Here is a 24,787-nt window from a genome sequence, read left to right on the forward strand (position 1 = left end):
TGCGGGGGCTAGTGATCATCTAGACGATGGGCGTCCGTCTAACCCGCTCTCCAAAATCTCCGAGGAGGGAGCTTCCGCAGCCGCCTTAGGCAGAGGTGGTGGGTCGGGGGGTCCTTCCCAGGGATGGGCCGGGATAACTAAGAGAAACTCCCAGGCCCTTCTTTCGCCACACCCCACCTCTTCCCCCAGCCGAGGAGGCCCCAGAGAGTCTGTTCCCCAGGCTGTGCAGCTCCGGGGGAGGGGCAGACTCGTCCCCACGCTCCCGGCATCAAGCAGAGTGACCGTCACCCTTGCTACTGACTGAGCTGAGTCCCTCGTAACGAGCCCGCAAGCGTTAGCTGAGCTGTAGCCCTCTGACTGGGCTCGCTGGAGCTTGAGGTATTTAGACTTCTAAAGCCCATGGAAATAAATGTGACATCGGCTCCTAAATGCTTTTACGTATCTGGACCTAAGTGACTTGGGCACCTAGGATCCTGAGCCAGCCACCAACTGACCAGATGATCACAGGTATTCAGGGGCCTAAAGATGCAGCTAAGCGCCTCTTGGCATTTTTAAAGGGCTTAGGGTCCAGATCCTGCAAGTGATTTAGGCGCCTATCCCCCAAACATTCAATAGGAGTAGAACCCCTTCAGGCACTTGGCCCTGGGAATCTGAAGCCAAGGGGAGTCAGGAGCCTGCGTGCTTATAACATCTTTCCTTTGGGCTCCGCGGTCCTGTGGGCACTGGTGGACGTTTCACTCGTTGAACGTACGTTTCCTGCACCCTGATGCAGTGCCCAGGGTAATGGGGCGGCAGGGGGTGAGTGGTGCCCCCACTACAAACAAACCCCAGTTCTTTGGGCTCAGTGCGAAATGCAGGGGAGGGGTCATGGTTTCACACTGGATTCAGTTACGGGCCAGGAGCCCTGCAGCAACTGGCCGATTAGCTCCGAACTGACCAGCGATGGGGGGATCCGCCATTGATCCACCAGCTTTGTCTCTGGTGTTCCCAGCTGGGAACCAGCCGGCTCATTTTGTCTAATGAGATCCCTCCGGATGTGCGCTGCTGCTTTCTGTCTTTGGCAGGCAGGCAGGCAATTAGCCTAATGACCTGGCTGCGTTCCCACAGCCTTAGACGCCAGGAAAACCTCTGCCTCCGTGAACAGCCAAACACACACGGCCCTCGGATTTGTGTTTGGTTTCCTGTCCATCGGGCCTCAGCGGCCCCAGAACAGCGGAGCTCAGAGCAATGAGTCCCTGTGTAATACATGGGGTGAATACGAGGGTACGGACAAGGATTTTAATTCAATCATTACAGCTCAGACAACCTCCCTACAATTCTAGTCTTGGCTCCAGTTCTTATTCACCTCCCGTTTGTTACCTCGGAGGAGCACAGGAAATTATCATACGGTCACCTTCTTACCTTGCATTGTTATTATAGGGATCCTTGTGAGAAAGACAGAACAAAAACCCATCCCTAATCTATCGGAGAATAACAAACAAAACCACAAATACACACTATTAGCTGTGACAACACATTATTATTATTATTATTATTATTATTATTTTTATTATTATTTATGTATAGGCCTATATAAGTCCTTACTACTATTTTGACCACACAAGAAGAATGTGTGGGATGTATTGGAATTGTGCCAGTCTCTGCAGAGGTTCTACGTTCCTAAGGGAGTTAGGCACTCTACTCTTACTGTTAGTCATTAGGATCCGAAATGGTGTCTTAGCTGAAAATCCCAGTCTGGATGAATTTCCTCCAGCGTGTGATCCAATACAGGCATTAGACAAAAGGAATCAATAGAGGAAATAAAAATTTTTTCCAATGGGAGGTTGGGGTTGGACATTCGGAAAAACTTCCTACCTGTCCGGGTGGTGAAACACTGGAATAAATTGCCCAGGGGGGTTGTGAAATCCCCATCTCTGAGATATTTCAGAGCAGGTTGGACAGACGCCTGTCAGGGATGGTCTAGATGGTGCTTGGTCCTGCCGTGAGGGCAGGGGACTGGACTCGATGACCTCGCAAGGTCCCTTCCATTTCTAGGAAGATACGAGTCTATGAATTCTTGGTGTGCTGCTGGCAATTAAAGCCGTTGTGGGGAATTTGGCTTGTTTATTTTGCTCCAAGTCGGTATCTACTCAATGCGATGTTCACCCCTATTTCCAAATTCAGTTTCCAACTGGAAATTCTGATCTTTTTTTTTTCTGTGCACTTCAAAAAAGATCAGAATGCATCATATGTGGGAAGTTTGTCAGACCTGGCCCTTTAGGGAAAACAGTTTGAAGGCTTAACGCCCTGGACAGGGTTGCAAAGTGGTTGGAGAGAGACTATTCACAGTGGTGACAGATGGTAGAACATGGAGCAATGGTCTCAAGTTGTGGGGGGGAGGTCTAGGTTGGACATTAGGAAAAATGATTTCCCTAGGAGGGTGGGGAAGCGCTGGGATGGGTTCCCGAGGGAGGGGGTGGAATCTCCATCCCTAGAGGTGTTTAAGTCCTGGCTGGACAAAGCCCTGGCTGGGATGGTTGAGTTGGGTTAGTCCTGCTTTGGCAGGGGGCTGGACTCGATGACGCCTGAGGTCTCTTCCAAGAGTAGGATTCTGTGAATCTATAAAGAAGCTACGCATGAAGAGGACTATCTGCCTCTTAGAGTATGTCTACACTAGCCCCCTAGTTCGAACTAGGGAGGCTAATGTAGGCATTCAAAGTTGCAAATCAAGCCTGGGATTTAAATATCCTGCTCTTGATTTGCATCTTTCTGTCCGGTTGCTATTTTTGAAATTTACAAGTCCGGACTAACTGCCCACGTCTTCACGCGGCAGGGACCCGGTAGTTCAAAATAAAGCCCAGCGACCGTCTGGGAAGATGCAAATCAAGCGCAGGATATTTAAATCCCGGGCTTGATTTGCAACTTCGAATGCCTACTTTAGCCTCCCTAGTTCGAACTAGGGGGCTAGTGTAGACATACCCTTAGAGATTTTTCCATGGTTGGTGGCATGGAACCAAAGGGGGCAGATAAAAACAGGCCTGGCCCTTGGGGACAGTGGCACACGATGAAGGCTTGGGCAATAATTTTTGATGGGGGGGCCACTCCCAAGATTTTGGTAAGCGGTTGAGGGCCGCTCTCTTCCATGGTATGAATGCAGGAAATGCGGGGTGTAGGAGTGCAGAGGGCAGCTTGGGATAAGGGACTGGGGTTCAGGAGGTAGACTGGAGTCTGGGAGGGAGTTTGGGTGAAGGAAGTGGCTGTGACTGGGGCTCAGGGTTTTGGAATGTGACCTAGGGTAGATGGGGATTGAGATCTGGGGTAGGAGATCGAGGTGTCAGGGAGGGAGTACGAGTGTATGTCAAGTAGTGGGGCAGGAGTGTGGGGCAGAAGGTCACCTTCCTGTAGAGCTGAAGAGTTGCAGAGCTTAAAATGTTTCTGCCTGCTTGGCCATGTGCATGAGTGAGTGAGCAGCCTGTTTCATGGCTGCCTGTTATTCAAATAAGCAGCCTCCATTGGCTAGTGTCTGTCCAAAAACCGGCCACTGGGATTGTGCTGGGGTGGGAGCAGTGTCTGAATCTTCCCTCCTCCCCTCCGGACTCCACTAGAAAGCGCCCCTCAGCTGCATGTCTGAGCGGTGTGTGGGGCATCAAGGCAAGCAATGAGCCTGCCTGGGGCTCCCCACTGCCTCCGTGAGCCGGATCCGGTGGCTTGGTGAGCCAGATCCGGCCTGCGGGCCATGTTTTGCCCAGGCCTGTCCTAGTGTGACACCAGAAAGGATAAATAAATGGTTCTAAAAGTTGGTGGATTGACAAAAAGGGCAAGGCCTAAAACATAACTGCAGGGCTTTGGGTTCTACATCCTGCCTTCCTTTAAAGGGAAAGCCCTTTCTGTTCAGGGATTTCTTCAGGGCGGATTTCACCTCCTCGTTCCTCAGGGTGTAGATCAGAGGGTTGAGGACGGGGGTGACGATGCTGTACATGAGGGTGGGGATCATGTCTCTTTCGGAGGAGACCCCGGGAGAGGCAGCAATGTAGTTCCCGAGGACCGGCAGGTAGAACAGCGACACCACGGTGAGGTGGGAGGTGCAGGTGGAAAAGGCCTTTTTCCGGCTTTCCCGCGACTGGACCTTCAGGAGGAGGAAGGAGATGATGTAGAGGTAGGAGAGGAGCGTGAGGATGAAGGAGCTCAGACCGAGGACCGCGGCATCCACGTTCACAAGGATCAGGTTGAGGCGGGTGCTGCCGCAGGCCAGGTCCAGCAGGGGCTTGATGTCACAGAAGAAGTGGTGGAGACGATTGTGGCCACAAAACGGCAGTCGGGATGCCAAGACCGTGGTTATCAGGGCGTGCATGCAGCCGGTGGCCCAGCTGGCCACGGCCAGGAGCAGGCAGGCCCACGGGCTCATGACCAGCCTGTAGCGCAGCGGGTTGCAGATGGCCACGTAGCGGTCATAGGACATGACGGCCAACAGGATGGCCTCGCTGCTGCCCAGGAGGTGGAAGAAGTGGAGTTGGGCCAGGCAGCCGGCGAAGGAGATGGCCTGGTGCCCGGAGAGGAAGCCAGCCAGCATCTTGGGCACGGTGACGGTGCAGTAGCAGATGTCCAAGCAGGAGAGGTTGCCCAGGAAGAAGTACATGGGTTTGTGGAGCCGGGGCTCGGCTAAGACCACCGCTAAGATGGTTCCATTCCCCAGCAGGCTGGCCACGTAGAGCAGGAGGAAGAGAGGGAAGAGGAAAAGCTGTTGCCCCTGGAGGCTGGTCAGGCCGAGGAGGATGAAATGGCTCACTTCTGTGTGGTTCTCCATCGCTGGGGAGGTGAGAGAGGAGAAAGAGGGTGGTTCTCTGTTATCTCCCCAGACGTCCCGGTTTCCAAAGCACAGCCCCATATGGACACCTCCCAGCTGCTGTCCCGACTTCTATCTTGAAAATTAGCCAATGGTCCCACGTTTTTGTCAGCCTCCTCCCGTCACTACTCTTGAGTCCTGCTGCTGGCCAGATCCTTGCTCGCCAGCCGCCCGCCCACCCCTGAGTGGGGGGGGGTCCCGGGGTTGACCATGGGGGTGGGCGTGCAAGGCTGGTGGGCCAATCCCCCCAGCCCTCCGCTGGCTCATCAGTGCTGCGTGCCCCCCACTCGGCCTGTTTCCAGCCAACACTGGTTGTGGGGGCTGGTCACGCATCACCTCTGCTCCCCCCTCCATTAGCCCTGTCCATGACCCCCCCCTGCACACAATCCTCTCTCTGCAGTGCCCCCTCACCCCCTCAATCCTCCTGCTCCACCATGGCCCCCCGCAGGGTGTGTCCCGCTCCCAGCGCTGTGCGGAGAACCAGCCCCGGGTCGGGTCTTTCGGCTCAGCATCCTCGCTGGCCAGCTCCTTCCTCCCCCACTGCTTCTAGCTGGGCTGCCCCCCAAGGAAAGATCCAGACCCCTTGGCTCAGGAAACTGGCATGTGTCAAAGCCCCAGACTGTGCTTGCCTGGGGAAGAGTCTCTGCCCCCTCCCCAGCTGAGCAGTGCTGTGGGGGGAGGGAAGCTATTTCCAGCTTGTTTGTGTCCGAAACCTGCAGGTTCCCTTCCCACACGGTTTCTGCCCTAGGTCCTGCCCCCTGGGGTGTGGGGCTGTTTTCACCCACCCCGGCTGAGTCCCCTCTCTGGCCAGGTTTGCTGGAGCCCCTGCAGCCAGTTCCCCGGGGCGCAAGGCACCCTTCGGACTTAACCCCTTCCTGCCCGCACTATTGCCAGGGGACAGCCATGGCTGGGTTGTGTCGGTGGCCAGCAGAAACCTGGAGGTGTCAGCTGCCTTTCTGTGGGCTTCTAGCCACAGGGCGAGGGGAGGAGGGACGAGCTGACCTGTGCAAAGACATGGGCTGGGTTGTCCCTACCCTCACCCGCTCCCAAGCCGCCCCTCCCACCAGCTGCTGCTGGCCATGCTCTGGGGGGAACCCCACAGAATTTTGGGGGACGGGCTCCCTGCATGTTGCCTGAAGGAGACACAGCTCAAGGTACCAGGAGAGATGGGTCTGTCTTCTAGACTGGAAAGCTCTGGACAGGGAGATTTGGATTATATTCGTCGCCCACCCCCATGCTTGTGTAGGACAGGAGTGTGTGTGTGTGTGTGTGTGTGTGTGTGTGTGTGTGTGTGTGTGTGTGTGTGTGCGCACGTGTAACCTCTCCCCATGCAAACCTTAACGAATAGGAGGTGACTAAAAAGACTCCACCTGCCCAGTAATTCCTTTTAACCAGGGCTCAGTCCATCAGAGGTTAATTTGCATATTGGTGCTGCATGGTTCTGATTGATTGCCATGGAACTCGCTTGATTACAGAAATTTTAGCAGGTGTCCCGTATTCAGCCGAGGGACATTGGGTCACCCCACACTAGCTGCCTAAATACCGTCACCAATCTGACCCTAGGTGCAGTTCTCGTCTGTTTGTCCTCCGCTGTGGATTTACTGTTGTCACTTATGCTAGTGGGGAGAGGGAGGAAAAAGCTGCCGGGTCCCCATTCAGCCAAGGGAAATAGGGTCACCTTATATCTACCTATCTAGAGCGATTGGGTGTGTGGCTGCATTGGTGAACATTTGAAAAGAAGGAGATGCCAGATGCCTTGGCAACCTTAACTCTACCCTGGTAACCTTAACTCTGCCCCTTGTGCAGCCATCTAGTTCACTCCAAAAAAGCAAGGATTGTGTGGGAGAAAATGGTGCAGCTACATTCATTCCCACCTTGCATCCACATCTCCATGCTAACTTGGCTTCAGCCAGCATGTTGCCAATAGCACAGGAACTATGCTACCACAGGCGAGGGCAAACAGCAGGAGGAGCTAAATGACCCCAAATATTTGGAGTCTGAGTAGGATTGTACAGTTGGTGACTAGCCTCCTGCCCAGGCTACTGCAGTGATGCTGTTATTTTAGAGCTAGTGTGGGGATGTCTATGTGAACTGAGATTTGCACCCCAAGCTCCAAGCGTGGTTCCTGTGAGGCAACAGGGTGCCCTTGCAGCCAACAGGGCTAACCATGAATTAGTAGGAGCATCGCCAGCTCCTACATTGCCCAGGGAGGTTGTGGAATCTCCATCTCTGGAGATATTGAAGAGCAGGTTGGACAGACGCCTGTCAGGGATGGGCTAGACCAGTGCTTCTTAAACTTTTTAAGACAAGGAACACCATGGATTTCTTTGTTGAGCAAAAAAAAAAAAAAAAAAAAGTTCACCTGCCCCTTTAAGGGCAGCCATTTTGAACTCTGTTATTTTGAACACAATTTAAGAAACACTGGTCTAGATGATGCTTGGTCCTGCCATGAGGACGGGGGACTGGACTTGATGACTCTCGCAGTCCCTGCTAGTTCTAGTGTGCTATGGTTCTATGATCTCCTTAAAGACCAGCCACTCAAATTCACTCAGCCTAGTATTTGGACCACTCGAATTTTGATACAAGCACTTAAGGGTGGGACAATATTTAGTTGTCTGCCGGATGGGACCCTTTCATTTGACTGTTTCCCTTTCAGCTCTTACCACGACTTTATCAGCATCTCGCCTCTCTTCATCACTAGAGTACCGAGACGCCCCGTTAATTAACCCTCTACTACGAGACGTCTCTGTCCAAACTGTCTGCTCCAAAGGACCCGTCCACATTCCCCCAACCTCTCGCTCAACAGCTCCTCTGTGATCTTTTGCATTTTAATTTTCCTTTGCAAACATTTTAGTTCATAGACTTTAAGGCCAAAAAGGACCATTAGGGTCCTTGCCTAACCTCCTGTAGCTCACCACCAAACGTTACCTACCCACTCTTGTAATAGACCCATGATTTACACGTGTCCTGGTTGAACGGCTTAAAATGACTGAGACTAACAGAGAATCTGCTACTTGCTCTAGTTTAAACAAGCCACCCCACAGTACACGAGAGAGCCAAAAAGACCCAGAGTCTCTGCCAATTTGATTGGGAGAGAAATTTTTCCTGCACCAGGTACAATGATATTTTTGCCCCTTTCTCCACTGTTCCAATATCTCTCGTGTTGCTGCTGCTGGTCCAAAAATCAGGAGTCATCTCCTGTGGACACCGTCCAACGGCAACCAGAATGAAAAGCAAAGTTGGAGAGACTGAGAAAGGCATGGAAAAAAGGAGAAGAAAGGAAGCTAGGAAGGAAGGAAGGAGAAATGCTGATTTCCAAGCCTAAGAACTCTCTGAGATTTTCCCTCTGCAGATAAAGACACGGGAATTGTTATAAGCTCTTTGTTCTGTATCATACCTGAGTACACGGGAATGCCGCTTCAAGCTGAAATAGAAAAACGGTGTAGGACGAAGTCCGCTGGGGGGAAATTTCAGAGATGAGTAAACTGCTTGCTCCGCAAACCTTGATGGCCGTGGAGGTGAGACAGGTTTTTATTAGTCACACCCACATTGTGAGCAGAGAAATTTCCTTCCATCTGACACTTCTTCTGGGACCGAATCGTGGCCTCACTGGAGAATTTCCAGCTGGAAAGCAAACAAGACCAACATTTCCTGGAAAGATGGAGTCTACCAATTTGGGAGGACAAGAACTGATGGAAAAGCATGAAGAATGGCAAATATTTTGCTACTATTTTTCACTTGCCAACCTTGTCAATTTCATTAACCAAAAGTTCCTTTTTTTAAAAAGTAAGAAACACCTCTATCTGCACTGATTAGCCTCAGTGAGGGTGTGTCTACACTGCACCGTTATTTCGAGAGAACTAGCGTTATTTAAAAATAACAATGCACGTGTCTACACGACCATTCCATTATTTCGAAATTATTTTGAAATAACCGACGGCTTATTCCCAAATCTGTAAACCTCATTCTACGAGGAATAACACCTATTCTGAAATCCCTATTTCAAAATAAGGCATGTGTAGATGCTCCATCGCTGATATTTCGGAATAACTCCTCATCAGGGCCATTCTAAGTTCTTCCTCCCCAGTGCTGCCTGGGCGTCTACATTAGGTAAGCTGGCCTCAGAATAATTTTGAGGCTTCCCTGCAACGTAGATGTGGTATTTTGGAATAACTATTCTGGAATAGCTTATTTCAAAATAGCTGTGCAGTGTTGATGTACACTTACAGTATTCTGTCCAGTTCTGGACACCATGTTTCAGGAAAGAGGTGGAGACATTGGAGAAGGTCCAGAAAAAAAGCAACAAAAATTATTAAAGGTTTAGAAGAAATGAGTTGTGAGGGAAGACTGAAAGAATTGGGTTTGTTTAGTTTGGAAAGGAGAAGACTGAAAGGGAACGTGATAGCAGCTTTCAAGTACCTGAAAGGCTATTACAAGGAGGAGGGAGAAAAATTGCTCTTGGTGACCTCTGAGGATGGAAAAAGCAGCAATGGGCTTAAATTGCAAGGGAGGTTTTGGTTGGACATTAGGAAAAACTTCCTAACTATTGGGGTAGTTAAGCACTGGAATAAATTGCCCAGGGATGTTGTGGAATCTCCATCACTGGAGATATTGAAGAGCAGGTTGGACAGACACTTGTCAGGGATGCTCTAGATGGTGTTTGGTCCTGCTGTGAGGGCAGGGGATGGGACTAGATGACCTCTGAGGTCCCTTCCAGTTCTAATGTTCTTTGATCCTATTCTAGTAGCGGTTGCAGATGGAAGGGGCATGAGGTGAGAATGAAGCTATCAGGTCGCATGACAATCAATGACTTTCAGTGGGCATTTGCCATACAAGATAACTGATGGATGAGCATCTGAAGAGAACTGACTAGGAGTAAATCTGGCTCTGACGTTCGGGGCTCACAGCGTATTTCCACGGCTATTTCGGCAATGGAAGAGGCAGATACGCCCTTCCACTTCGCTGCACGTCGGCCTCTCTGGACTCCAGACCTTCTGCCCCATTGAACAAACCATTCTGCATTCTAACTCTGTCCTCCCACGTTCCTGGAGCCTCCCCTCTCGATGCCAGCTGCAAATTGGAAGGTCACTCCTTCTTCTAAGTCAGTAGTAGAAACACTGTAGGCCAGACCCCTGTGCGACTCTCCAGGAGTCGTCCGGCCAGGCTGACAGTGATTCTCTGACAAACTGTGAAGAACAGGACTGTAATAGGGCTCAAAAAAGAGCTAGATAGATTCATGGAGGTTGGGACCATCAATGGCTGTTAGCCAAGATGGGCAGGGATGGGGTCCCCGGCCTCTGTTTGTCAGAGGCTGGGAATGGGTGACGGGGAGGGATCTTCACCCATTGTGAGTGGTGTGGAGAGGGTGAATAAAGAAAAGTTATTTATTAGTTCCCATAACAGAAGAACTAGAGGACACCAAATGAAATTAATGGGCAGCAGGTTTAAAACTAATAAAAGAAAGTTCTTCTTCACACAGCACATAGTCAGCCTATGGAACTCCTTGCCACAAGAGGCTGAGAAGGCTAGAATTATAACAGAGTTTAAAGGGAAGCTAGATACATTCATGGAGGTTAGGTCCATAAAAGGCTATTAGCCAGGGGATAAAATGGTGTCCCTGGCCTCTGTTCATCAGAGGCTGGAGAGGGATGGCAGGAGACAAATCACTTGATCATTGTCTCCGTTCCACCCCATCCGGGGCAGCTGGCACTGGCCACTGTCAGCAGACAGGCTACTGGGCTAGATGGACCTTTGGTCTGACCCAGTCTGGCAGTTCTTAAGTATTCTTTGAAAACTAACTTTCAACCAGTTATGCTCACATCTTACAGTCATTCCCTGTGGTCCCTAGTCCATGGTTTGGGGATGTGGCCACCAAGAAAGACTGTGTCAAATACCTTAATGAAGACAGAATATTTCACATCTACTGTGTCCCCTCCACTAAGCCAGGAACTTCATCAAAGAAGGAAATGAGCTTGCTTTGACACTGAGGTGGTGCCGGGTCAGAATGTAAAGGTTTCACCCCACCCCCCTCCCGAAAACTCTTCCCCAATGTGTTGCCAATGGCTTCTTGTTCTTGACCATCCGTGCTGGCTCTAACCTCAATTTGATGACTATTATAATTATAGAGAAAATAAATCGAAGAATTTCACATCCAAACTTTAATTTCTGGAATTACATAAACAGGGCATCCATTTAACCTTAACTCTGCCCTATCACAGAGTTTTCCAACTTCCCAGAGAGTCAAAGCTGAGTGAAATATTATGCATGGGTACCATTTGAACAATTGTATTTATTTTATGTCATTAACAATCAATTCCCCTTCATCTCCCCCACATTATGTCTTTAACTCCAAGTTACTCCAACAGCGGACAGTAAAATGAAGTTAAGGTTAACAGTATATGTCAGTAACTTAGGAATAAACATATTACAAAGACATTATAATTTCTCCCCAAAGGATCAGAGGGTAATCACCATTATAATGAAACAAAATCCAAATATTTAACAAGAAATGGCATTTGTGTTCCTATGTAATCTTATTTCTGCCCTGCAGTGACGCCAATAAGGGAAAATTAGGTGAAAAAAGTAAAGTCATATTGTGTTTAAATAAATCTCTGTGTCCACAAACATTAAAATATTGTAATTGTTTTTCCCCTTCATTTAATTCATGTCCTTCTAGGGAAGAGTTTTCGCTTTAGGAATTTTTTGAGTGCTGATTTCACCTCCTCGTTCCTCAGAGTGTAGATCAGAGGGTTGAGGACGGGCGTGACGATGCTGTACATGAGGGTGGGGATCATGTCTCTTTCGGAGGGGAAACCCGGCGAGGAAATCATGTAGTTGCCAAGGACCGGCACGTAGAACAGAGACACCACGGTAAGGTGGGAGGTGCAGGTGGAAAAGGCCTTTCTCCGGCTTTCCCGCGACTGGACCTTCACAAGGAGGAAGGAGATGATGCAGAGGTAGGAGAGGAGCGTGAGGATGAAGGAGCTCAGGCCGAGGACCGCGGCATCCACGTTGAGCAGGGCCAGGTTGAGGTGGGTGCTGCCGCAGGCCAGGCTGAGCAGGGGTTTGATGTCGCAGAAGAAGTGGTGGACGCGGTTGGAGCTGCAGAAGCGCAGCCGGGAGGCCATGACCGTGGTCATCAAGGCATGGAGAAAACCAGTGGCCCAGCTGGCCGCGGCCAGGAGCAGGCAGGCCCGCGGGCTCATGACCACTGTGTAGCGCAGCGGGTTGCAGATGGCCACGTAGCGGTCGTAGGCCATGACGGCCAACAGGATGGCCTCGCTGCTGCCCAGGAGGTGGAAGAAGTAGAGTTGGACCAGGCAGCCGGCCAAGGAGATGGCCTGATGCTGGGAGAGGAAGCCAGCCAGCATCTTGGGCACAGTCACGGTGGAGAAGCAGATGTCCAGGCTGGAGAGGTTGCCCAGGAAGAAGTACATGGGGGTGTGGAGCCGGGGCTCGGCTAAGACCACCGCTATGATGGCCCCGTTCCCCAGCAGACTGGTTGTGTAGAGCAGGAGGAAGAGAGGGAAGAGGAAGTACTGTAGCTCCAGGACATTGGTCAGGCCAAGGAGAACAAACTCCCGCACCTCTGTCTGGTTCTCCATCGCGGGGGGCTGGAACGGAGAGAGACACAAGAATCGTTCCAATTCGTATTCCAACACGCACTTTCTACCCACAGTCTCAGTGGATCTGGCGGTTATTACGTCCCCTCCCAGTGTTGTGATGAGTTCGTATTTCCTTCCACAAGCAGGAAAGGGCGGCAGAGAGAAGCCAGGTATTAGACACACGTCTCCATTGATTTTTTGAGTGTAAAGTTACGCACTTGAAAGTAAGGACATGTCAGAACAACTGCTACTCCCCATGCAACCGCGTCCCCTTCTGCATCCATCCCATGCCCCGAGGAAGGCAAGAAAACAGTATCTGTCAATGGCATGAAATCCTGTAATATCACGCGTAGGACCAAAGGGGCTGAATGCAATAGCAACTATACACCTGGCATGTCCTAACCACCTACGGTGGAGGAGACTTTGACGCCTAATTGACACTTCTGTACGTAGGTTGGAACTTTTTTTTGGCATGAATTCTATGATGTGCCGCTCTAATGAAGATATGAAAGACACGCAAACTTTCATTTCTGGAATTACATAAACAAGGACTCTATTTCGCCTTAACTCTGCCTCACACCGAATTTTCCCACTGCCCAGAGAGTCAAAGCTCCATGAAATATTATGAATAAGGAGATGGTGGAGGCCAGGACTTTAACAGGGTTCAAAAAAGAGCTAGATACATTCAGGAAGGAGAGGTCCACCTATGGCTATTAGTCACGATGGGTAGAGAGGTTCTGGTCGCTCTCTTTGGGGCACCTGGCATTGGCCACTGTGGACAGACAGGACGTTGGACTGGATGGACCATTGGTCTGACCCAATGTTCTGATGATTTGAGTAATTGTATTGATTTTCTGTGATTATTGATCATTTGCCTTTGGCTCTCCCGATTGTGTTTCTAACTCAAAGAGTCTCCTACAGCAGATACACAGATCCAGTGGAGTTCTGGCTTAGCCTTGTGTTCTGCAGCCAAGACTCCTGCTGCTTGATCAGTAGCTGGTGTCAGGAGAAGACTCTAACGGAAGAGGACGGGGCATGCGGGATGAGGCCTGGGGCAGGGGCATAGAGACAGCTGGGGAAAGACCAGAGCGATTCTCTTTCTTCCTGCCCTTCCACCCCCAATGCTCAGGCAGCAAGAAGAAAGTCCATTACCTCAGGCACCGCTGCTTCCAAAATCCAGAAACCCGCTCATATCGTCTGCGCACCATGCGGCTGATTATCGAACGAAACCGAGAAACCGGATGGAGCGAGAGAGGAGTGGAAAAAAAAGAACTCTCCCAAAGAACGATACGACAGGGAAGGAAGACGGAGAATTGCAGCGTCTGAGTGCACGCTGCTGTTTTGCTTCTCTGGAGAAAGAAGAGTGGGATTGTTATAAGCTCTTCAGTCCCGTCACGTACCCAAGTCAACTGGATTCCTCTTGAAGAAAAAAATATAACAACAAGGAGGGTTGAAATGTGAAAATTAAAAGCGGCTCAGACTCTGCACAGAAAGCTTATGTGACCAAGCCTCCTTTTTATCATCGGCACGGTCTGAAGTGCCACCTTCCCAGCCGGGAAATTGCTCCCCTCCGGCAGCTCTTCTGGGACCCCGTTCTCGAGTCAGCAGAGGATTGGGTGTTTTGAAAACAAAACAAGACCGGTTCTTGCTGGAGACACTGGAGATCGGCAATAGCGTGAGGACCGGAGTCGGTTGAAACACAGAAAGAAGAGCAACTGATTTGCAAATAATTTCATGAGCGGAATTAGCCCCAATTTCTCTACCCAGCATTTGAGCCCTGCTGTTATTGGGGGTGAGAGATTGGGAAATGCCCCCTGCTCCTATTAAAAGCAAGGGATATGATTGAAAGTATCAAAGTACTGAAGAAATATTAATGCCCAGGTCTTATTAAAATTGCTGACTCCCATTGACAGGTAGATCCACGGGCCTCCTTGAAAATTCCAGATACACTGAGATCGACAGAAACCAGAACTGAGGTCAAAGCACCCGAACAGAACTAAATTTGGTAAACTCCATCTCCAGAGCTCATGGGTTACAACATATTTCCAAAAATATTTAGGCACCTACTGATGCAGCTGAACACCCACTGGGCTTTCCACAAGGTCCTAAGTGAGTTAGGCACCTGGCCCCGTTTGTGCTCACCTAACGTTGGTACCTGGAAACATAATGGAGCAAATGATCAAACCGTCAATTTGGAGGCATCTCGTCTGGATTTGTGGAGGACGAAGTTGTCAGACTGACAGGGTAACATCTCTCTCGGCCGGGATGTCCAGCAACTTCCATGGTCCAGTAGGATCATGGACATCGCTGGACTAGAGTGTCTTGGTGGAGAGTAGAGACAGTGGTCTACCCCGGCAAGGCCTGGAGCCCTGGGACTTTCCCCCCACTCCCTAATTTGGCTATATAATTGCCCTTCTTTGTTTCTCTAGGATCTCACCATCTTCGGACAGCTCTCATAGATAACCACTCATGGTACTGAAACGGCTCCAGTTCGTTCTCGATGTATTCTAGGATGGCGTCCATGAGTCCTTGCCGACTTCTATTATCTAACCTCCTCTTCTGCATTGGATGGAGATCCTTCCCCTTTGTTGCTAACACTAAGGGGATGTCTACACCGCAAAGTTCTTTCACGAGACCAGAGGTGTCCCGAAATAGTGACCCCGCGTCTTTTGTACACGTTCACAATTTCGAAATATAGCGGAAGCGTTATTCCGCCATCCCTGTAAACCTCGTTGGACGAGGAGCGCGGGATGGCTTGAAAGAGTGCAGTATTTCGAAATTTGGCGCTGTGTAGAGCGTCGTGACAGCCAAATGACGAAAAAAGCTATTTCAGAATAGACTCAAAAAAAGCTATGCAATTTGCATAGCACAAATTGCGCATCTTGTTTACGGTGTAGATGCGCTCTAATTGTGTGACGCCTCAGTGGCTAGACATACCAAGGGGCTTTAGGCACCCACCTGACACTTTCAGCACCTAAATCCCAGAATCTGGCCTGGTCAGGTCTGTGAAACCCCCTCCCAGCAGTGGGCAAAAACAGGAGATGCCTAAATTTGAGTGCAAAAAACTTGGGCACCTAAGTTCCCCGGGCATCTAAAGTTTCTTCCTTTGGGCAGGCAAACTGCAGCCTTAGGCTATGTCTAGACAATCAGTTCCATACATACAAGGAACAATCAGTTCCATACATACAAGATGGGAAGCGACTGTCTAGGAAGGAGCATGGCGGAAAGGGATCTAGGGGTCATAGTGGACCACAAGTTGAATATGAGTCAACAGTGTGATGCTGTTGCAAAAAAAGCAAATATGATTCTAGGTTGTATCAACAGGTGTGTTGTAAGCAAAACTCGTGAAGTCATTCTGCCGCTCTATTCTGCACTAGTTAGGCCTCAGCTGGAGTACTGTGTCCAGTTCTGGGCGCCACATTTCAAGAAAGATGTGGAGAAATTGGAAAGGGTACAGAGAAGAGCGACAAGAATGATTAAAGGTTTAGAGAACATGACCTATGAAGCCAGGCTTCATGAACTGGGCTTGTTTAGTTTGGAAAAAAGAAGATTAAGGGGGGACATGATAGCGGTTTTCAAATATCTAAAAGGGTGTCACAAGGAGGAAGGAGAAAATTTGTTCCTCTTGGTTTCTGAGGACAGGACAAGGAGTAATGGGCTTAAAGTGCAGCAGGGGAGGTTTAGATTGGACATTAGGAAAAAATTCCTAACTGTCAGGGTGGTCAAATATTGGAATAAATTGCCAAGGGAGGTGGTAGAATCTCCCTCTCTGGAGATATTTAAGAACAGGTTAGATAGACATCTGTCAGGGATGGTGTAGACGGAGCTTGGTCCTGCCTTGAGGGCGGGGGGCTGGACTCGATGACCTCTTGAGGTCCCTTCCAGTCCTATTATTCTATGATTCTATGATTCTAGACGGCAGCCCTCTCTCGGCAGAGGGATGCAAATCAAGCACTTCAAAAGTGCAAATGAAGCCGGGATTTAAATATCCCATGCTTCATTTGCATAAACATGGCTACCGCTTTTTTTTTCGAAACGGAGCTTTTTCGAAAAATAATCCGGCAGTCTAGACAAGGATCTTGCGGAAATACAACCCTTTTTCGAAAGATCCCTTTTCCGTTAAAAGCATTTGCGGAAAAGAGCGTCTAGATTGGCACGGACGCTTTTCCACGAAAGCACGTTTTGCGGAAAAGCATCTGTGCCAGTCTAGACGCGCTTTTGCGCAAGAAAGCCTCGATCGCCATTTTCGCAATCGGGGCTTTTTTGCACAAAACAAATCTGAGCTGTCTACAAACGGGACTTTTGCCCGAACGGGAGCAGCATAGCATTTCTGCAAGAAGCACTGATTTCAGACAGTAGGAAGTCAATGTTCTTGCGGAAATTCAAGCGGCCAGTGTAGACAACTGGCAAGTTTTTCCGCAAAAGCAGCTGCTTTTGTGGAAAAACTTGCCAGTCTAGACACAGCCGGGGTGTCTGGGAACCTCCCTCGTGACTTTTAGACCAGTGGTAACAGCACTCAATTGGGACATGAGAGACCAAGGTTCAAGTCCTCAACCAACTAAGCAGGAGAAGGGGTATAAACAGCAGCGTTCCTCGCCGCTCTGGGGCATGATGTAACCACGGGTTCACTGGGCGTAGGGGGTATCTCAACCCCTCCCATAGATGCTGTTTCAGTTTGGATTGCGTAAGTATGGGGGGGAGACGGGGGGGGGGAAACCTCTTCAGACAGGTTTGAATGATCCAAAATAAAGTAAGTGTCTAAATCCCAGAAGCTTAATTCAGGTTTGCGAAATCCCGATGTGTTCATTTCTAGAAATACATAAATAATGAATCAAAACAATGTTAATCCTGCTCTGTGGCAGAATTTTCCAAACTCACCAACATATTGTGCATGGACTATATTTCGATGATTGTATTAATGTCTGTGATTAATGGGCGTTCTCTCTTCCCCGCCATTGTGCTTCGAACTTAACGTTTTGCCATCACAGAAACTAAGATGGAGTTAATGTGTCGGATATATGTCAGTAATGTGGCGTAGGATACAGTCAAATATTTTTTTTATTTCTCCAAAATACTGATAGATTATCAATCATTAATGTTAAACAAAATCGGAATAGTTTATGATAAGAAATAAGTGATATTAAAGTACACACATAACCTTAACTCTGCCCCTTAAACAGATGAACATGAGAACATAAGAATGGCTGTACTGGGTCAGACCAAAGGTCCATCTAGCCCAGTCTGCTGACAGTGGCCAACACCAGGTGCCCCAGAGAGGGTGGACCAAAAACAATGATCAAGCGATTTGTTTCCTGCCATCCCTCTCCAGCCTCTGACAGACAGAGGCCAGGGACACCAATTCTATCCCCTGGCTACTTGCCTTTATGGGCCTAACCTCCATGAAATTATCTAGCTTCTCTTTAAATTATGTTATAGTCCCAGCCTTCACAGCCTCCTCTAGCAAGGAGTTCCACAGGTTGACTATGCGCTGTGTGAAGAACTTTCTTTTATTATTTTTAAACCTGCTACCCATTAATTTCATTTGGTGTCCGCTAGTTCTTCTATTATGGGAACTAATAAATAACTTTTCTTTATCCGCCCTCTCCACACAATTCATGATTTTATAGACCTCTATCATATCCCCCCTCAGTCTCCTCTTTTCTAAACTGAAAAGTCCCAGTCGCTTTAACCTCTCTTCATATGGGACCCGTTCCAAACCCCTCATCATTTTAGTTGCCCTTAGATGAGGAAGGAGACGTATTTTTTAAATGGTGGGATGGTTTTAAAAACCTGTGGTAATCAAAGATGGAAGAGCTTCACTTGTAACTGAATGTGGTTTCTCTTCATTTAACTCATATCCCCTCAGGGAAAAGGTTTTCTGTTCAGGAATGTCTTCAGGGCGGATTTTACCTCCTCGTTCCTCAGGGTATAGATCAGAGGGTTGAGGACGGGGGTGATGATGCTGTACATGAGGGTGGGGATCATGTCTCTTTCGGAGGGGAGACCTGGAAAGGAAATCATGTAGTTACTAATGGCCGGCAGGTAGAACAGAGACACCACAGTGAGGTGGGAGGTGCAGGTGGAAAAGGCCTTTTTCCGGCTTTCCTGTGACTGGACCTTCAGGAGGAGGAAGGAGATGATGTAGAGGTAGGAGAGGAGCGTGAGGAGGAAGGAGCTCAGACCGAGGACCGCGGCATCCACGTTGAGCAGGGTCAGGTTGAGGCGGGTGCTGCCGCAGGCCAGGTCTAGCAAGGGTTTGACGTCGCAGCAGAAATGGTGGACGCGGTTGGAGCGGCAGAAACGCAGCCGGGACGTCATGACCGTGGTCAAGAGGGCGTGAAGGAAGCCGCTGGCCCAGGTGGCCGCGGCCAGGAGCAGGCAGGCCCGCGGGCTCATGACCACTGTGTAGCGCAGCGGGTTGCAGATGGCCACGTAGCGGTCGTAGGCCATGACGGCCAATAGAACGGTCTCGCTGCTGCCCAGGAGGTGGAAGAAGTAGAGTTGGACCAGGCAGCCAGCGAAGGAGATGGCCTGGTGCTCAGAGAGGAAACCAGCCAGCAGCTTGGGCACGGCGACGGTGGAGAAGCAGATGTCCAGGAAGGAGAGGTTGCCCAGGAGAAAGTACATGGGTTTGTGGAGCCGGGGCTCGGCTAAAACCACCGCTATGATGGCCCCATTTTCCAACACATTGGCCATGTACAGCAGGAGGAAAAGGGGGAAGAGGAAAATCTGGAGCTCCTGGAGATCGGTGAGTCCGAGGAGGACGAAATCGCTCACCTCCGTCTGGTTCTCCATCGCCGAGGACGGGAGGGAGATGTGCTGTAGGGGAAGGAAACACAACAACCCTTGCAGTTTGCATTTCTAGCGGCACCTTGTTCCCAAAGGTTGCAGGGGACCTCCCCGTCATTGGATAAATCTTCCCAGGGAAATAGGTCACTCACTGGGTCTTGCCGTAAGGGCAGGGCACTGGACTCCATGACCTCTCGAGGTCTCTTCCAATTCTAGTGTTCAATGATAATGGGCAGCAGGTTCAAAACCAAAGGAAGTTTTTCTTCACACACACAAAAAAGTAAAACAAAACGCAGCGTTAACCTGTGGAACTCCTTGCCAGAGGATATTCGGAAGAGCAGGAATTTAACAAGGTTCAATAAAGATCTAGATAAATTCCTGGAGGTTAGGTCCATCAATGGACATTAGCCAGGATAGGCAGGGATGGGTCCCTAGCCTCTGGAATGGGCGACAGGGGAGGAGTCACTGGATGGTTCCCTGTTCTGCTCCCTCCCTCGGGGACACCTGGCATTGGCCGCTGTGGTCAGAGAGGACACTGGGCCGGGTGGACCTTTGGTCTGACCCCGTCTGGCGGTTCTTGTGTTGCTATGTTCCGAGGGCTGCTAAGGCTTGGTGCCCTCACTCTGCAGTTGTGGGAACGGAGCTAGAGGCAGTGAAGTGTTTTCTCTCCAGCTGCAGCTGCAATGTTTTACTGGAGCCCTTGCAAGTAAGAGAACGCCAGCCACGCACAACGGCCCAGACACCTGTGAGGCGGCCCCTTGCGTCTCCAGCCTCTGCCCTGAACAAGGCAAGTGTCTGGGGGGAGAGGAGGCCTGAAACAGACACCCACGTACCACGGCCGGGTGCGTGGCCTGAGGCTTAGGCCGCAGGGGCCAAGACTTTGCCCCTAAAAAGCACAGGGAGGCTGAGCGAGAGGCAAGGCCTGCTCACAGGCTCCAGCAGGAGCAGGGCTGATGGGATCACACACCAATTGGGACCAGGTCCAGGATGGGCGCATGTTCCAGAGGGGACGGGACAGAGCAGCTTGTGAGGAAACATCTCTGTACCAACGCACCCCACAGGCACACCCACAGGTAACAGACACACCCCACAGGTAACAGAGACACCCCACAGATAGCAGACACACCCCACAGGTAACAGAGACACCCCACAGATAGCAGAGACACCCCACAGGTAACAGACACAACCCCACAGGTAGCAGACACAACCCCACAGATAGCAGACACAACCCCACAGGTAACAGACACACCCCACGGGTAACCGACACACCTCACAGATTGCAGACACACCCACAGGTGAAAGAGAAACCCCACAAGTAACAGACACACTGCACAGGTGAAAGACACACCCCAGATAACAGACACCCCCCACAGGTAACAGACACACCCACCGAGCTCAGGAGAGGGTTTAAACCGACAGCATGTAAAGGTTATGGGTGGTACCCAGGTAACGTCAGTGGGCGGCAACCCAGGGGAGCTGTCTTGGTCCGGCCAAGGGGGCTGTACAAATCCCATGTTACTGACTGACTGAGTCACAGGACCCTAGAGCCCTAGAACCAGAAGGGACCTCGAGAGGCATCGAGTCCAGTCCCCTGCCCTCACGACAGGACCCAGCACCATCTAGCCCATCCCTGCCAGGTGTGTCCAACCTGCTCTTCAATGTCTCCAGGGATGGAGATTCCACAACCCCCCTCGGCAACGTATTCCCGTGTTTCACCACCCGGACCGGCAGGACGTTTTTCCCAATGTCCAACCCAGACCTCCCTGGCTGCCCCTTACAATGGAACGAGTCCGTCGTGACAAGCGCACCTGTGTGAGCCGAAATGTAGACACCTGGAAAAACCTAAAAAAACAGCCAATGGCCCTGCAGCCCCTTAGAGACTCATAAAAAAACCTAGGGGCTGGCACCATGAGCTCCCGTGGGCACAACCCGCTTCTTCAGAGGTAGGACTACACAGCAGAGAAAGAGGGGAGACGGGGGGGAAAGAGACGAAACCCAAACTTGCCAAGTGAAGTGTGGGTATTCAGTGGGGCTGAGGAGACGTCTGGCCCCGCGAAACTCGGGCCGTGGTTCGTTTACAAGACACCTGGCTGGTGCCTTCGATCCTGCTCGGATTTTGTGGTCTGTGGGGGCTCTCCCCAAGACCACGTGCCCCCCTCCCTCGTGTGTTAAGCTACCCCTGGAACGGCAGGCGCCAGTCCCTACTGGTGTGGCTGTAGCCACGCGAGGCCGTGGGGAGCAGAGGCATCATCCGGTCCCCACAATGGGATCTGGGACAGTTTCCATATGTGGCAGCCGGCCCATGTGCTCCTTGACCCCCCTGGCTGCCCGACTCTTTCCACCTGGGAACCACGCTCCCCTCTCCAAATGTGGACGGGGCCTGCGTGGTCCAAACTCAGTCCTGATGCAAACGCCCCAAAGAGCCGGCATTCGGGGTCCCAGGACACCAGGGCTATGTCTATTCTTGCGGGTTCTTACGCCAGAAATATGCAAATGAGGCTAAGTGTGGACTATCGCTGAGCCTCATTTGCATACCAAATGAGCCACGATTTTTGCAGAAGAGGCTCGTGCGCCAGAAGGTGCTGTCTACACTGCCCCTTCTCGCGCAACAGAACCCCTCTTGTGCAATGCCGTTACGCCGATTACTTTTCAGGAAGAACGGCGTTGCGCAAGAGGGGTTTTCTTGCGCAAGAAGGGGCCATGTAGACAGCTCCTTCTGGTGCAACAGCCTCTTTTGCAAAAATGGTGGCTCGTTAGGTATGCAAATAGCCTCAGCAATATTCCATGCTTAGCCTTATTTGCATATTACTGCTGCAAGAAGCCATGAGTGTAGACATAGCCTGGTGGTGTTTTCCCACTGCTGAGTTCAGTGTTTCACTCGGCAGCTTGAAAAATGTCCAGTCCCACAAGCGATTTGGTTGGGTTTGGGTTTTGGCCTCCGTTCTGTTACATGTCATGGACTCTGGATACGGCCACGCTGTGGCTAAAAAGAAGTGGCCAGCCTGTGCGAGCTGGCTTGGGTTTGCGGGTCCGGGGCCAACATGCCGGTTTATTGAAACGTAGCTGTCGGGATTCGAGCTGGAGGGGGAAGCGTCCCAGAGATCAGGTTACAGCCCAAACTGGAACGGCTACACCGCAGTTCAACAACCCGGCAGCCCGAGCCTGGTGATACTGCATTAGCTGGCATAGGGTAGTTGTGGGGTTTAAATCTAGTGTCATCAACCTTTTGGACCAGAAAGGATGACGAAAATAATTGGATCTCACCTCCTGTGCATTGAAGGCTACTGACTCTCATTCACGTACTCCTGTTACACCGCTACCCTCTGGCTGAGTTTCTGACACCCTCAAATCATGGTTTAAAGACTTGAAGTTACTGAGAAATTCTCCACCGACGCTAGCTTAAACTGCAAACGACCCGTATCCCAGGCTGCTGAGGTAGGTGAAAAAATTGTCCTCGTCTCTACCAGTCTGCTGTGTGGGAAAATTCCTTCTTAATCCCAAACATAGTGGTCGGTTTCTCTTTCTTTCCACCCCTTCCATCCTCACCACTCTGGCTCCCAGGTAGTCCAGTACCTTGTGTGTTCTTGCTGCTGCTTCCAAGAGTCAGGAGTCAGCCTGGGTCCTCTGTAAATGAACCGACCGAAAACGGAACAAGAAAGAGAAAATGAGGAAATTGAGATAGAAATGTAGCCGTGTTAGTCTGGTGTAGCTGAAGCAAAATACAGGACTATGTAGCACTTTAAAGACTAACAAGATGGTTTATTAGATGAGCTTTCGTGGGCCAGACCCACTTCCTCAGATCAAAAAGCTCATCATCTAATAAACCATCTTGTTAGTCTTTAAAGTGCTACATAGTCCTGTATTTTGCGTGAGGAAATTGAGTGAGGGGGAAAGAAAGAAAGAAAGAAAGAAAGAAAGAAAGAAAGAAAGAAAGAAAGAAAGAAAGAAAGGGATAATAAAAGCAGAACATTCTGATGTTTTGCATCTCTGGATAAAGAAGCGTCAATTGTTATAAGCTATTCAGTTTCACAACATACCTGAGTACAGTGAATCCTTCTCCAAGCTGAAATAGTCTAACGCTGGGAGAAAGTATTTGGGAGGGGAGGGAAGGGGAAGGGAGTTCTCTCTGCAAACTGGGATGATTGTACAACTGAACTATCTTTTTATCATGGGCACTATATCAAAGCCACTCACCTTGTCAGCAGGAAAAGAGCCTCCCATCTGGGACAGAATCCTCCTACCCTCTGAGAATTTGGAGCTAGAATACAAATCATTAAGGCTTCCTGGAAAGGTTGCAATGGGCAAGGCTGTGAGCAGTAGAATTATTTGAAAAGCATAAAGACGGTCAACTGATTTGACCTAGACAAATTGGAGGATTAGGCCACAAGAAATCTGATGAGGTTCAACAAGGACAAGTGCAGAGTCCTGCCCTTGGGACGGAAGAATCCCAAACATTGGTACAGGCTGGGGACCGACTGGCTAAGCAGCAGTTGGGCAGGAAAAGACCTGGGGGTTACAGCGGATGAGAAGCTGGAGATGAGTCACCAGGGCGCCCTTGTAGCCAAGAAGGCTAATGACGTATCGAGGTGAATTGCCAGCCGATCCAGAGAAGTGATTATTCCCCTTTATTCGGCGCTGGTGAGGCCACATCTGCAGTGTTGTGTCCAGTTCTGGCCCCCCCATTACAAAAAGGATGTGGACGCATTGGAGAGGATCCAGCGGAGGCGACCAAACTGATTCGGGGGCTGGACACACGACCTACGAGGAGAGGCTGAGGGATTGGGGCTTGTTCAGTCTGCAGAAGGGCAGAGTGAGGGGGGATTTGAGAGCAGCCTGCACCTCCCTGCAGGGGGTCCAGAGAGGCTGGAGAGAGGCTGTTCTCAGAGGGGGCAGAACAAGGAGCAATGGGCTCAAGTTGCAGCGGGGGAGGTCTAGGTTGGACAGTTGGAAAATCGATTTCCCTAGGCGGGTGGGGAAGCGCTGGGCTGGGTTCCCTAGGGAGGGGGTGGAATCTCCATCCCTAGGGGTGTTTCAGTCCTGGTTTAACCAAGCCCTGGCTGGGATGGTTGAGTTGGGTTGGTCCTGTTTTGGGCAGGGGGCTGGACTCGGTGTCTCCTGAGGTCTCTGCCTGCCCTGGGGTTCTAGGATTTGCCCAGGTTTCCACTAGCCAAGCTGCTCAGCATTGTGGGTAGCGTAGGGGTTCCCTACGAGAGGAGGAGAACCACCCGGCATGGGTCTGTTGTGGAGCGGTTGTAGAAGCCAAGCCTGTAAGCTGAGACCATCAATATTTCGGGAGGGCTGTTAATGGCCAGGCCTCTTTAAAACGAACGACATTCATTGGGAGTTGGGTGTGCAGGCCCCCACCAATCCCAGACAGCTATACTCAGAACGACATTCTTAAGAACATAAGAACGGCCAGGCTGGGTCAGAGCAAAGGTCCATCCAGCTCAGGGTCCTGTCGGCCAACTGTGGCCAGTGCCAGGTGCCCCAGAGGGAGGGAACAGAACAGGGAACCATCCAGTGACCCCTCCCCCTCGCCCATTCCCAGCCTCAGACAAACTTCTGAGTCTAG

At 50.5% G+C, this 24,787-nt stretch overlaps 3 protein-coding genes across 3 annotated transcripts; all 3 read right to left on the reverse strand.

Moving 5' to 3' along the window:
* Window positions 1-3,769: 3,769 nt before the first annotated feature.
* LOC102454884 (olfactory receptor 12D1-like) lies at window positions 3,770-4,783 on the reverse strand. Its single transcript, XM_075912191.2, has one exon. The coding sequence runs from the start codon at window positions 4,781-4,783 to the stop codon at window positions 3,770-3,772; it is 1,014 nt and encodes a 337-aa protein (XP_075768306.2).
* Window positions 4,784-11,484: 6,701 nt separating this feature from the next.
* LOC102455142 (olfactory receptor 12D1-like) lies at window positions 11,485-12,426 on the reverse strand. The gene has a single exon (XM_006122749.3). The coding sequence runs from the start codon at window positions 12,424-12,426 to the stop codon at window positions 11,485-11,487; it is 942 nt and encodes a 313-aa protein (XP_006122811.3).
* Window positions 12,427-18,288: 5,862 nt separating this feature from the next.
* On the reverse strand, window positions 18,289-19,230 carry LOC102455388 (olfactory receptor 12D1-like). Its single transcript, XM_006122750.3, has one exon. The coding sequence runs from the start codon at window positions 19,219-19,221 to the stop codon at window positions 18,289-18,291; it is 933 nt and encodes a 310-aa protein (XP_006122812.3). The 5' UTR covers window positions 19,222-19,230.
* Between the last annotated feature and the right edge of the window lie 5,557 nt (window positions 19,231-24,787).

Source organism: Pelodiscus sinensis, chromosome 30 (genome assembly GCF_052426305.1).
Source record: "Pelodiscus sinensis isolate ZL-2025 chromosome 30, ASM5242630v1, whole genome shotgun sequence".
NCBI lineage: Eukaryota > Metazoa > Chordata > Testudines > Trionychidae > Pelodiscus > Pelodiscus sinensis.

Excerpts from the sequence above, each read along its gene's own strand:
- LOC102454884 (XM_075912191.2), bottom strand. The coding sequence starts at position 4,783 with ATGGAGAACCACACAGAAGTGAGCCATTTCATCCTCCTCGGCCTGACC.
- LOC102455142 (XM_006122749.3), bottom strand. The coding sequence starts at position 12,426 with ATGGAGAACCAGACAGAGGTGCGGGAGTTTGTTCTCCTTGGCCTGACC.
- LOC102455388 (XM_006122750.3), bottom strand. The coding sequence starts at position 19,221 with ATGGAGAACCAGACGGAGGTGAGCGATTTCGTCCTCCTCGGACTCACC.